Source organism: Yamadazyma tenuis, chromosome 6 (genome assembly GCF_029203305.1).
Source record: "Yamadazyma tenuis chromosome 6, complete sequence".
In the NCBI taxonomy this organism is placed as follows: Eukaryota; Fungi; Ascomycota; class Pichiomycetes; order Serinales; family Debaryomycetaceae; genus Yamadazyma; species Yamadazyma tenuis.
The window spans coordinates 927973-939938 of record NC_089466.1 but is presented as its reverse complement, the minus strand read 5'-3'; the positions used below and the strand labels follow the sequence as shown (position 1 = coordinate 939938).

The following is an 11966-nucleotide window of genomic DNA, read 5'->3' as shown; positions in this document are numbered from 1 at the left end:
TTACATAAATAACATCCACAAATAGTCAATCAAAATCCCGTACCACATGAACAAGCCAGTCTTGACATTATCAGTAAAGAATTTCCAGCAGCTAGCAGGATCATCAAGATTAGTTTGTTTTATCTTACTGAAAAGTCTGTAGAATCCATATGATCCCAAAGTATAGAAGCCAAGTCCCATACCGTTCATGACTCCAGCGGCCGCAAAACAAGCCGCTTGTACCACAAATAAACTGTTGACAATGGGCCTGGTCTTCTCCTGCCATTTGAGAGCAGTAGACTTAACACCAGCTTCCTTATCAAATGCTTTGTCTTGGTGGGCATAAATACTATCATAGATCATGGACCACCAGAACCCAGATGCAAATAAAGGCCCAGCCACCCACAAGTCCAAAGGTGCTCCTACAGCTGGGAATCCCAAAAGTGCTCCCCAGCTGAAACAAATTGATATCATGATTTGTGGATAGTAGGTGAACCGCTTAAAAAGCGGATACGCGGAGATGAAGGGAAGAGAAAGGGCTCCAAGGTAAAAACATTCAAACGGAAGGGCCAACAACACTGCCAACCCTAACAGCATTTGAACCCCTAAGAAGGTGAAGGCTTGTCCCCGAGAAACCCTTCCACTAGCAATAGGTCGTTCGGTAGTTCTCAAAACCTTCCGATCAAGATCCTTGTCAAGCATGTCATTTATCACACAACCAGCACCACGCATCACCAAGGCTCCGACCGTAAAAAGACTGGTAGCGTATAAGAAGGTAGTCAATGGAGCTTGAACCGCGTAGGAAGCCATTGTAATTCCCCATAACGATGGAATAAGAAGCAATAAAGAGCCCACTGGTTTCTCCAATCGCAAGAGTTCCGCATATGGAATCCATTTCTCGGGGAGTTTCTTCAACCATCCAAGGTTAGCTAATCTAGCCAATCTAGCAGCTTCTCGTTGTTCTGGAGTGAAGACTTGGTCAAGGCCCGAATCCGAGATGGGTTTGGGGGTGGGCGTGGATGTCAAGTTGATATGACGTACAAGTTGACACTGGGTCCAAGTGCTTCTCAATGGCAGCAAAAGTCGGGTGCGTGGAGCATGAAATGCTCTCTTTATAAGAAGCCCAGGAAACATTGGATGAAAAATTATCTACTCGCGAAATGGATAGGATAATAGGCATATATTGAACTATATGGTCATAAGTCATCAGGGGGTCGTAGTGGTGTAAAAGGGTGTATTGAGAAGTCTTCTTTATCAACTAGTCGGTCATTCGAACATCATCCTCGAACAGATCGAATTCATTCTCCTCGTTCTCTCTCTCCCGCATGGCTTTATGGCCTTCAATAAGCACCTGGAGATTATGAAGCTCTTCACTAGTGCCCATATTCTTTATCCTCTTGTAGACAAACACTTGTCGACACATAGGACAGAGTCCTTTGGAAGTATCTTGCTCCAACCATTTGAGTATACAATGGAGATGGAAGTTATGAGTACACCCATCACCTAGTATCAACGGACAGTCAGTACCGGGATACTTACAGCTGGGACAAGTCCCATCAAAGGGCACTCGACAAATACCACAGAGCTCATCGGCAACTCCCGAGTCGTCGACTTTCAAGTCCCAGTGCCATGAAGCAACAGCATTCCATTCTAGCACCTGAACCTTCATGTTATTTAGTAGCAAAATAATGTGGTCGCGGTCGCGTAAGCACAAAGTCCATTTGCAACTAGATTCCACAAACGGCCTAAGAGCATATTTTTAAAATACTGTTTTTTAGCTGGCTGCTTCAATACACATTGTATATTTGTATAGTGTTAGCCTGTTCTTATTAGCCTATTCTGTATTGTACAATTAGCCTATCCTGCAACAGCTTTGGCTGCGAATCACTGGATCTTCCGATACACCAACCCCTTGAAAATGTCAAACGAGTTGCCATCCGGCTGAAGCTCCAACTTCTCTTTACTAGACTGGTCCACCACCACAAGCAACCCATTGTCTTCGGTAATTCCCTGAATGCGACACTTTCTCGTTGTCCCATCTGAAGTCACCGTCACCACCTGGTCACTGTGGAACCATCTTTTATAATACAACGGCAAGAAAGGTGTCATTCCCGAATGCTCAAACACACTGTAGAACTGGTTCACGGTGAACATGATCTTAGCAAGTAACACCTCGTGTTCATAAAGAGGTAGTGGTTGTAAACCCCTCTTGGCTCTGATTTGGTTGAGTTTAGCCAAAATCAAATTAAGTGAAGTGGTTGGAGCTTCGTTGGCCAAATTCACTCCTGCTCCCCACACAAGATGAAATTTCCCATCGATGAACTGCGAGTTGACAAGGGCACCCGAGACCTTGGCGTACTTTTCGTCGGTACCATCAATGGTGGTAGGGCTATGATGATCACCAAACTCATTGAAAAACTCCGGTTTCAAGGCATAAATGTCGTTGGGCCACTTGAGCTTCACCGGCATCTCTTCGTACCCAGCTCCAGTACCAGGCTCGGTGCAGCCATAATTCATAATCAGTTCCACGAGTGCCAACCCAAGAACATATTGTAATGTCACAATGGAACGAGCGTTCTTGGGATTTACTCGAAACACCACTGATTGGGCCATCACCCCTTTGGGGTTGACCCACACGTTTCCTCCGCGGCCCCTTCCTGCCACCTGGGTGGTTGCACACATCACGAAGCCGTGGGGAACATAGGGAAGCCATTTGGAGTTTTTATCGAGAAGAGAGCTGGTGGATGTCACCACTTCTCCATACCCAATAATCTGGCCAAACTGCCCGTCCTTGACGTGGTTGGTGTCATAGAGTGTTTGTAAAGCCTCAAAGTATTTGGTGGTGTTGAAGTACGGAGTGTCTTTACTATCGGGTGCATCGCTCACGTGCAAGATCAAGTGAGTACCATCATCTGGCCGTTCAACCACTTCGTGGGGTCCGTGCAAATGGAACGTATCAACAGTATCCTCGAAGGTATCTCCAATGAAATCAAGCTTGGTTTTCATGGTCTCCACCATTTTGATGGTTTTTGAAGGATCTAACAATGAGAGAATGTGAATAGGTGTAATGGTGGGAATACTCAGTTCACTATTCACTTGGAGTCCGAGCTTGGCCAAACACGCCTTCAAGAAAATGTTCCTATCACCGTCATGGGGCTGAAGAGACCCCAATATTGCTTGCCCATGAGGAGATGGTTCTCTGCTGCCATAGCTGCTGCTATTTCCCGCAATGGGCCCAAACTCAGGATGACATCCCGTCAACAAAGCTCCTCCTTTTCCAACACGACAGTATACCACCGCCGCGTTGCCGGCTTCTGGAGGAGTATCCAAATCCTCTGTGTACCGCCCAAGCACCTCGACATTAGACAATTTGTCGGCATTAGCAAATACACCTCCACCATTATAATAGTTGAAAACAGTGGGGGGACAGTCAAGACTGCCCAGCACCGAGATGGGTGTGATGCGAGCTCCCTCGTGTGAGTTATAGACAAACCCCTTATATGCGGTACCCACGCATGTTCCTGGAAAGAATCCCAATTCCCTTGATCCAGATACTTCGTTTGCAGTCCCAGCTTCAAACTCACACCTGGCAGCAGCATAGTAACCCCCGGCACAAAAACCAATGAACTTGCCTCCCTTGCGCACGAAGTTTGTGATGAGTCGATTTCCAGCCCCGTTGAAACTGTTGCAGTAGGGAGTATCTGCACCTCCAGGAATCACAAGGGCTTTGGTTTTAAGCTGCCATGGATCATTGAGAAGTGACTTTTCTCCAACCGTGACCACAGCATAGTACGGGGAAAGATGTATCCGAAGCGACTCGAGACAGTGCTTGACGCTTTCGGTGGTGGTACCAGGACCTGAGTAAACTAAGACGTTCATTAAGTAAAGGGTTTTAGGAACTTTGCAGTCGCGGTGAAAAATCCGACAAAATGAGTCGCCCGCATATTTCAGTTGAGTCGCACTCGCGAGCCATCGCTCTTGGTAACTCACTTTTCTTTAGTCAATGGAAGTCGCAGGTGAGTCAATCGTGCTAGCACCCACTCCTGGGTACGTACTCAAGTCCCGTGTGCTTGAATCCTCCTCACAGACGGTCGTCGTCAGCTCTAAGGTATTTATCAATGTGTGTCAAGATCCTCAGGTCCCACAACCGCCACTTGCGTTTGATCCAGCAGTGGTGTTCCCGTTAATAGTAGATAACAAATGGGAAATTCCCATCATTGTGTCACGTGAAAAGGCTGTGACGGATAAGAAGGGACAGCAGTCTTTCTGCTACGACTGCTGTATCAATGATACGTGTTTCAGATGGTGTTTAATTGACTCTAACCTCAAGTCGATCTTGAACGAGTGGTGCATGGAAGCAGTGGAAATCTTGTACGACATAGTACTTGACCGGCAGTATACGATGCCAAAGATGATGAATAAGGGTGAGCTTAGTGCCACTGAAATCCAGCGGTCTGATTTGACTGACACGGGTTTGCAGAAGAAGCTTCATGATTTGAAGAACAACGAGAGTTTGGCATTGATCGAGGAAATAAGAGGGGGTTTGAAGGACAACGATCTCGCCGGTAATATTGTTCTTGAAGCTCCTGTAAAACGGCCCTTGATAGAGGAGATCGAACTGACACCGAAACCGAAAGCACAAACAAGTTCAGCTCCACAAACACAGAAACCGCCCACACGAGTATCGAATGCTGTGAGCTTCCAGAGCCTTCAAGGAAAAGACTATACGTTTCTCGTGAAAATTGAGTCGAATCTTCCCTACAATTACGCTAAGTTGGCATATGAAGGTGGCCACCTCATATTCGAGTCTACATGTGACCAATACAAAATATCTCCCAAACTCAAGATCCCCGTGCCGGCGGCCCTGGAAAAGTTTCAGAGTTTCTACACCGATAACACCGTGTATGTTTTCTGCTGAATAGTCATATCATGGTGTTTCCGCTTCCTCCTGCCTATTTGGCACTGGTTTTGGACCTGGGACGAGCGCGGAATTTGGTTTTCTGCTTAAATATCCATCTCAATATCACCTGTCTCATATCATATTTTGTCCTCCATGAGTGAAGAACGGCTTTTGAATGGAGACTTCGAGACTTACGCAGCTGCAGAGCTGGAGGTCACACTTTTAGGACCAGAAGCCACCTTTGAACGAGAATTCAAGTTCACGGTCAATTCCTCCGGTCCTCTTATTGTCAGCTTCTTCCTCCAATATTTATTATCAGTAACCACCATTTTCGCCGCAGGCAAGTTGGGACCCAAAGAGCTTGCTGCTGCGTCCTTGGCGGTTTGTACCTTTAATATCACCGGGTTGGCGGTTTATCAGGGAATGTCCACCAGTTTAGATTCGTTGTGTTCGCAGGCATTTGGATCTGGAGACCTCCACAACGTAGGAGTTTACTTCCAACGGTGTTCGCTTATGATCCTTGTAGTGACAATATTTCCTTTGAGCATAATCTGGTGGTTTTCAGCCAGTATTTTGGAACCTTTGGTCGGTGATGCTGAGTTGGCCCAGTTGGCCCAGCTCTATTTGCGTATCAGCACTCTTGGAACCCCGGGCTTGTTCCTTTTCGAGACGGGAAAACGGTTCTTGCAAGCACAGCATATTTTCCATGCTGCCACATACATCCTTATGATTGTGGCTCCCATCAATATTTTGTTGAATTATCTTTTAGTCTGGAGCCCCACCTACGGTTTAGGGTATATCGGAGCCCCAATTGCGGTCTCGATTGTTTATTGGCTTATGACGCTTCTAATGATTGGATACATTGTGTTTGTGGATGGTCGCAAATGCTGGAACGGGTTTGATTGGCAGAAAGCCACCATCAACTGGATCCCTATGCTCAAATTGGCCCTTCCCGGAGTTATCATGGTGGAGGCAGAATATTTGGCCTTTGAAGTGTTAACAATTCTCGCGGCTTCGTTCGGAACCGACTCGTTAGCTGCTCAGTCCATTGCCCTGAACGTGGGATCCTTGGCATTTCAACTTGCATTCGCAGTGGCCGTAGCCATCACCACCAGAATAGGACACTACGTGGGTTCCCACAATATCGGTGGGGCACGTCGTGTGCTTCAGGTGTTCTTAGTCCTTGGAGTCTTCCTTTCTTGCTTCAATTTCACGGTTCTTTTCTTTGGAAAGACCTTTTTGGCTGGTGTTTTCACCAAGGACACCGGAGTTATCAACATTGCCAGTAGATTAATTGGACTTGCTGCCATCAACCAACTTGCAGACTCGTTCAATGTGTTGGGTGCAGGGGTACTTCGTGGCCAAGGAAAACAACGGATCGGATCGATTTTGAATATCGCTTCCTACTATTTTGTGGCATTACCCATTGGGTACCTTTTAGCATTTCCCATGGGATACGGAGTTGAAGGCCTCTGGATCGGGTTGATCTCGGGAGTAGCTTTTCTCGCTGCCTCCGAAGGATATGTGATCTACTACAGCAACTGGGAACACATCATTGCTGAACTGATGAATCGTCATGATCATTAGAGCCGCGACATTTTTATAGATGGATTGTACAGTACGACATAAATTATTTTCGCGATGACTTTGTAAACTACAACCATGGCTCCTAGAAGAAGATTTGATAAGAAGAACGCCACGACGTTCTCGGTGGTGCACAGGTCACATGATGACGAGCTCTATTTCGACAACGATGCGTCTCGTCATGTTCTTGTGCCGGTAGGGGGCAAGCAAAAACCCACTAAGGCAAATACTCTAAGTGAGCTCGAGGCCACATTAGGAGATGAGGCACAGTCCGTAAGGGATAATGAAGGGTTGGCCGCCCAGTACGGAATCTATTATGATGATTCCAAGTATGACTACATGCAGCATTTGAAACCTATTGGTCAGTCGGAGGATGCGGTGTTCATTGCCAAAAAAGATACTCCAAAGCCTAAGCCCAAGCAACAGGATTTGATGGAGCTTTTAAAAGATCAATTACCTTCAGAAACGGGGAAAAAAGTCACCCAGGCCGATATGGAAAACATTCCCCGTGAGCTTCAGGGATTCAAGCCCAACATGGACCCCCGGTTGAGAGAAACACTCGAAGCGTTAGAAGATGAAGCATATATTGAGGACGGTGAGGATGATGATGATTTTTTCAATGACATTTTAAAGTCCGGTACAGCGGCCGATATACCTGAAGAGGAGTACGATGAGTGGGATATGGACAACTACCAAGATGAGTTTGACCAGTATGACAGTGACAACCAGGACAGAACACCATACGAAGTGGGTGATTTGGAACGGCATGAATTACCCTACAATGAAGGTGAAGCCCCGGAAACGGCCAAGAATGTGGTGCTAAATACTGCCTGGGAGAAGGACTTTGAGAGGTTTAAGCAGACGCATCATAACTCCGATGACTCAGATGACTCAGATGATGACTTTGAAGATGACTTTGAAGAAAACGACCAATTGCCGGAGTTGAAAGAGCTACCACAAATGGCCCGAGTAAAGAAGTCTGGTACCAAGCTAAGAAAGAAAAAGGGTGCTATGACCGACACCTCGTCTTTTTCCATGTCCTCTTCTGCTGTTTTCCGTTCAGAAGGGTTGACATTATTGGATGATAGATTTGAGAAGCTCGCAAAGGACTTTGAGAAAGACGAAGCTCCGGAGGAGTACCAGGAATTCCGTATGGAAGACGAAAGAAATGACTTTGAAGACATGCTTGATGATTTCCTTGATAACTACGAGTTGGAGAAGGGAGGAAGAAAGTTGATGAAGAAAAATGACGAAATGAAAAGACTTCAGAAAGCCTCCGATGATGCCTCTAATACGAAGGTGTCTAGAAGGAGAAAAGAGCAAGAGCCTTCTCTTGTGAACCAATTTGCCAAGGTAACCTTATAATTTTGTAGCTTAATGTTTGACAAGTCAACGATTTGCAATAGAACCGACCCGCGCATCGCCTATTGGCATCTTCACAAAAAACCCTCACATCGTGCACTTGGTGAGACATTGGGGTCAAATTAAAAGACCCAATACATCGACAGCTTTGTACTAAAACTACAGCGCCACGGTGTCCCCGGTAGTATTCAGACTCACACATCAGTGGTTTTTAATCCCATTCATTGCTATTGTTCTAGTCCTCATCCTAAAGTCGGACAGCGCTTACCTGTTTAAACAATTTGCTCAATTACAAACACAAAAAAACACACCCACCATGTCATCCGTATCGCGTGTTTATACCGATGCGTTGCTGACCAAACCCCAAGGGTTCTGGGACTACGAGAATGTCGTGCTCAAGTGGAACTCTCAAGATAAATACGAGATCATCAAAAAGTTGGGTAGAGGTAAATATTCTGAAGTGTTCTTAGGAGTGGAGCTTCCACAAGGCAGTAAGGTTGTTATTAAGGTACTAAAACCCGTCAAGCGGAAGAAGATAAAACGGGAAATCTCCATTTTACAAAACTTGGTTGACGGTCCAAATGTGATTAGGTTGTTGGATATTGTCAGAGAACCCCAACTGAAAACCCCGGCCTTGGTATTTGAACATGTCAACAACATCGATTTTAGAACATTGTATCCAACCTTCACCGACTATGATATTCGGTACTATATGTTTGAGTTGCTCAAAGCTTTAGACTACTGCCACCTGATGGGAATTATGCACAGAGACGTCAAACCTCATAATGTGATGATTGACTACGACACCAAGACCCTCCGGCTCATTGATTGGGGATTGGCGGAGTATTACCACCCAGGTACCGAGTACAATGCCAGAGTTGCCTCTCGATACTTCAAAGGACCTGAGTTGTTGGTGGATTTTAGGTATTATGATTACTCACTCGATTTGTGGTCTTATGGGTGCATGTTCGCATCTATGGTGTTCAAAAAAGAGCCATTCTTTCACGGCAAGTCCAACACCGATCAACTTGTGCAGATTGTCAGAGTGTTGGGATCTGACGACTTAAACAAATACTTGAGGAAGTACAATTTGCGGTTGACCGAAGAGTACGAGGATTTGGGTTACTACAGCAGAAGACCTTGGAAACGATTCATCAATGAGTCTAATCAGCCTTTGGTGAGCGACGAGTTTTTGGACTTGATCGATAAGTTGTTGAGATACGATCACCAGGAAAGGTTAACAGCCCAAGAAGCTATGGACCATCCATACTTCGATCCCGTGAGACCTAAGGCCTAAAGTGTCGGGAAGTAGTTAATAATTAATAGACGAAGAGTCTTGGGTTCCTGTTTGTGGTACAACTTTGTAGCACAACTTTGTAATAGTTTTGTCTTTGTAGCGAAGCTGCGATTGTGTCATTTTAGTGAAGGCTCGTTTTGGGGCTAATTTCGACAAAGGCGCGCTCACATACATTTCATCCCGTTTTACCCTTATGACCAAGTTCCACTCCAAAGTATACACGGATGTGCTAGCATCCAAACCCAAATCATACTGGGACTACGATAGCTTCCAACTCTCTTGGAATCCCACCGATTCCTACGAGATTTTGAACCGAATTGGCCGGGGTAAATATTCTGAAGTGTTTTTGGGGGTTGAAACCACCAACGGAAGTTACTGTGTTATAAAGGTGCTTAAGCCAGTCAAGAAGAAGAAAATCAAACGAGAAATATCGATTCTCAAAAATGTTTGCCAGGGACCCAACATTATCGGTGTCCATGATATCGTCAAGAATCCAGCCCTGAAAACCCCTGCCATCATATTCGAATACGTTAATAACGTTGACCATCGGACGTTATATCCAACTCTCAAAGACCTCGACATCCGATTCTACATGCTTGAGCTACTCAAGGCATTGGACTACTGTCACCTGATGGGCATTATGCATCGAGACGTTAAACCTAATAATATTATGATAGACCATCCTCAACGGAAACTCCGTCTCATTGATTGGGGGTTGGCAGAGTACTACCATCCTGGTACCGAGTACAATGTGCGAGTGGCGACCCGAAATTTCAAAGGTCCAGAGTTACTTCTTGACTTCCGTTATTATGACTATTCCCTCGACTTATGGTGTTTGGGATGTACGTTGGCAGCGATGGTGTTCAAGAAGGAGCCGTTTTTCTTTGGCAAGCTGAACTCCGACCAGCTTGTTCAAATAGTGCGAGTGTTGGGGTCAGAAGACCTCAAAAGGTATTTACAGAAGTACAACTTGAAGTTGGCTGAGGAGTTTGATGACTTGGGGTTCTACAACAAAAAGCCATGGACCAAGTTTGTCAACTCCGATAATAGGCATCTTGTGAGCGAGGAGTTCTTGGACTTTATTGACAAGATCTTGAAGTTTGATCACCAAGAGAGATTGACTGCCAAGGAGGCCATGGCACATGTGTATTTCGATCCGGTAAGAAATGGTATTTGAGTTATTGTATTATAAAATTTCCATAAATTATGTATAAATGTAGGACTGTTGGGTAACTAAAATTAAATAGGTGAATTTGGCGATATTTTTGATTACTGCAAAAAGCGATAAAGGACAAAAGTCATGACAAACATCATGTAATCCAGTACCCAGATAGTTCAACTCGTCACTAGCATTACTTTAGATCGGAATACCCTCAATCGGAATATTCTAGATCACAATACTCTCATTCGGAATACTCTCACTATTCGCCTATCCAACCCACCTTCGCACTAACCTTCTAGAAAATCGGTTGAAAAATATAAAGCTTGCAGCAATCGCTTCTTTGAATATTCACCCAACATGTCCCGTTCCAAAGTATTTTTCGACATTTCCTCTGCCGGAGTACCCCAGGGTAGAGTCGTATTTGAGCTCTACGATGACGTTGTTCCCAAAACTGCCGAAAACTTCAGAGCTCTTTGTACTGGAGAGAAGGGCAAAACTGAGTCTGGTATTCCTCTTCACTACAAAGGATCCACTTTCCACCGTGTGATCAAAGACTTCATGTGCCAGGGTGGTGACTTTACCCACGGCTCTGGAATCGGTGGTGAAAGCATTTACGGAGCCAAGTTTGAAGATGAAAACTTCAAATTGGTCCACAACAAGCCATTTTTATTGTCAATGGCCAACGCTGGTCCCAACACGAACGGGTCCCAATTCTTCATCACCACTGTGGCAACACCCCATTTAGACGGCAAGCATGTGGTATTTGGTGAAGTTATTGAAGGCAAATCCGTGGTGAGAAAGCTTGAAAAGTGTGAAAAGGGCCAGAATGATAAGCCCGTGGACGACTGGATCATCGCTGACAGTGGAGAATTACCCGCTGACTATGAACCAACTCCTGTCGACGATGGAACTGGAGATATATACGAAGAAGCCTTGCAGGACAACCGTAGCATCGATGTTACAAAGCCTGAAACCGTCTTCAAGGCCGTTCAGGCCATAAAAGATATTGGAACCACCCAATTAAAGGCAGGAAACTTGGACGTTTCTTTTGCCAAGTACACCAAGGCCGCCGGGCTTCTTGAAGAATACTTCCCTGAAGATCTTTCTGAACAGGAGTTGGAGACTGTTCACGAACTCAAGCAATCGTTATACTTGAATGCGGCTTTGGTAGCGTTGAAGTTGAAATCAGGTAGAAAGACCGTAGATTATGCCACCAGAGCTATTGACGAAATTACCGAAGAAAAGAAGGAAGTGGATAAGAAAAAGTCTTTGGCTAAAGCTCTTTATAGAAAAGGTATGGGGGAATTATTGTTGAAGGACGAAGAAGCTGCTAAAATCAGTTTGGAACAAGCTCTTAAATATGCACCTGAAGATGGGGCCATTATTAAGGGGTTGAGTGACGTTCGGGCCACCACCAAGGCCCGTCGTGATAAAGAAAAGAAGGCCATGTCGAAGTTCTTCTCGTAAGTAACACCTAATATATACCTTCATCCCATTAGCTCCAGTAGCGAACCACGGAAGACTCGGCGTAACTCTCAGCACCACAGTGCGAAGTCGGTAGCACGCGACTATCAAGCACGCTCGCCTCTCTGAAAAATTGAAAAATCCAACCTTACCCAGCTCATTTCTTCCTTCAAGCCATCTAAGTGGAATCAATCATTTAGTTAGCCAAGGTACCATAG

At 45.3% G+C, this 11966-nt stretch overlaps 8 protein-coding genes across 8 annotated transcripts; 5 read left to right on the top strand and 3 right to left on the bottom strand. All coding sequences in view use genetic code 12, as the record gives it.

Annotated features, from left to right (window-relative positions):
• On the bottom strand, nucleotides 1–1113 carry COQ2 (Para-hydroxybenzoate--polyprenyltransferase, mitochondrial precursor (PHB:polyprenyltransferase); the record flags this gene model as incomplete). Its single annotated transcript, XM_006686787.2, has 1 exon — nucleotides 1–1113. One exon carries the CDS (start codon nucleotides 1111–1113, stop codon nucleotides 1–3), a length of 1113 nt encoding a protein of 370 aa, XP_006686850.1.
• Nucleotides 1114–1237: 124 nt separating this feature from the next.
• On the bottom strand, nucleotides 1238–1648 carry APC11 (ubiquitin-protein ligase Anaphase Promoting Complex; the record flags this gene model as incomplete). The annotated part of the gene is made up of 1 exon (XM_006686789.2): nucleotides 1238–1648. One exon carries the CDS (start codon nucleotides 1646–1648, stop codon nucleotides 1238–1240), a length of 411 nt encoding a protein of 136 aa, XP_006686852.1.
• A 215-nt stretch (nucleotides 1649–1863) lies between these two features.
• Nucleotides 1864–3858, bottom strand: BPL1 (biotin holocarboxylase synthetase; the record flags this gene model as incomplete). Its single annotated transcript, XM_006686788.2, has 1 exon — nucleotides 1864–3858. One exon carries the CDS (start codon nucleotides 3856–3858, stop codon nucleotides 1864–1866), a length of 1995 nt encoding a protein of 664 aa, XP_006686851.1.
• Nucleotides 3859–3982: 124 nt separating this feature from the next.
• Nucleotides 3983–6466, top strand: PSN45_004671 (uncharacterized protein; the record flags this gene model as incomplete). Its single annotated transcript, XM_006686791.2, has 2 exons — nucleotides 3983–4881; nucleotides 5038–6466. The coding sequence occupies 2 exons, from the start codon at nucleotides 3983–3985 to the stop codon at nucleotides 6464–6466; spliced, it is 2328 nt and encodes a 775-aa protein (XP_006686854.2).
• A 75-nt stretch (nucleotides 6467–6541) lies between these two features.
• LTV1 lies at nucleotides 6542–7828 on the top strand (the record flags this gene model as incomplete). The annotated part of the gene is made up of 1 exon (XM_006686792.2): nucleotides 6542–7828. One exon carries the CDS (start codon nucleotides 6542–6544, stop codon nucleotides 7826–7828), a length of 1287 nt encoding a protein of 428 aa, XP_006686855.1.
• Nucleotides 7829–8141: 313 nt separating this feature from the next.
• On the top strand, nucleotides 8142–9122 carry CKA1_2 (Casein kinase II subunit alpha; the record flags this gene model as incomplete). The annotated part of the gene is made up of 1 exon (XM_006686793.2): nucleotides 8142–9122. The coding sequence occupies one exon, from the start codon at nucleotides 8142–8144 to the stop codon at nucleotides 9120–9122; it is 981 nt and encodes a 326-aa protein (XP_006686856.1).
• A 193-nt stretch (nucleotides 9123–9315) lies between these two features.
• On the top strand, nucleotides 9316–10299 carry CKA1_1 (Casein kinase II subunit alpha; the record flags this gene model as incomplete). Its single annotated transcript, XM_006687263.1, has 1 exon — nucleotides 9316–10299. One exon carries the CDS (start codon nucleotides 9316–9318, stop codon nucleotides 10297–10299), a length of 984 nt encoding a protein of 327 aa, XP_006687326.1.
• A 342-nt stretch (nucleotides 10300–10641) lies between these two features.
• On the top strand, nucleotides 10642–11751 carry CPR6 (peptidyl-prolyl cis-trans isomerase cpr6; the record flags this gene model as incomplete). Its single annotated transcript, XM_006686794.1, has 1 exon — nucleotides 10642–11751. One exon carries the CDS (start codon nucleotides 10642–10644, stop codon nucleotides 11749–11751), a length of 1110 nt encoding a protein of 369 aa, XP_006686857.1.
• Nucleotides 11752–11966: the final 215 nt, after the last annotated feature.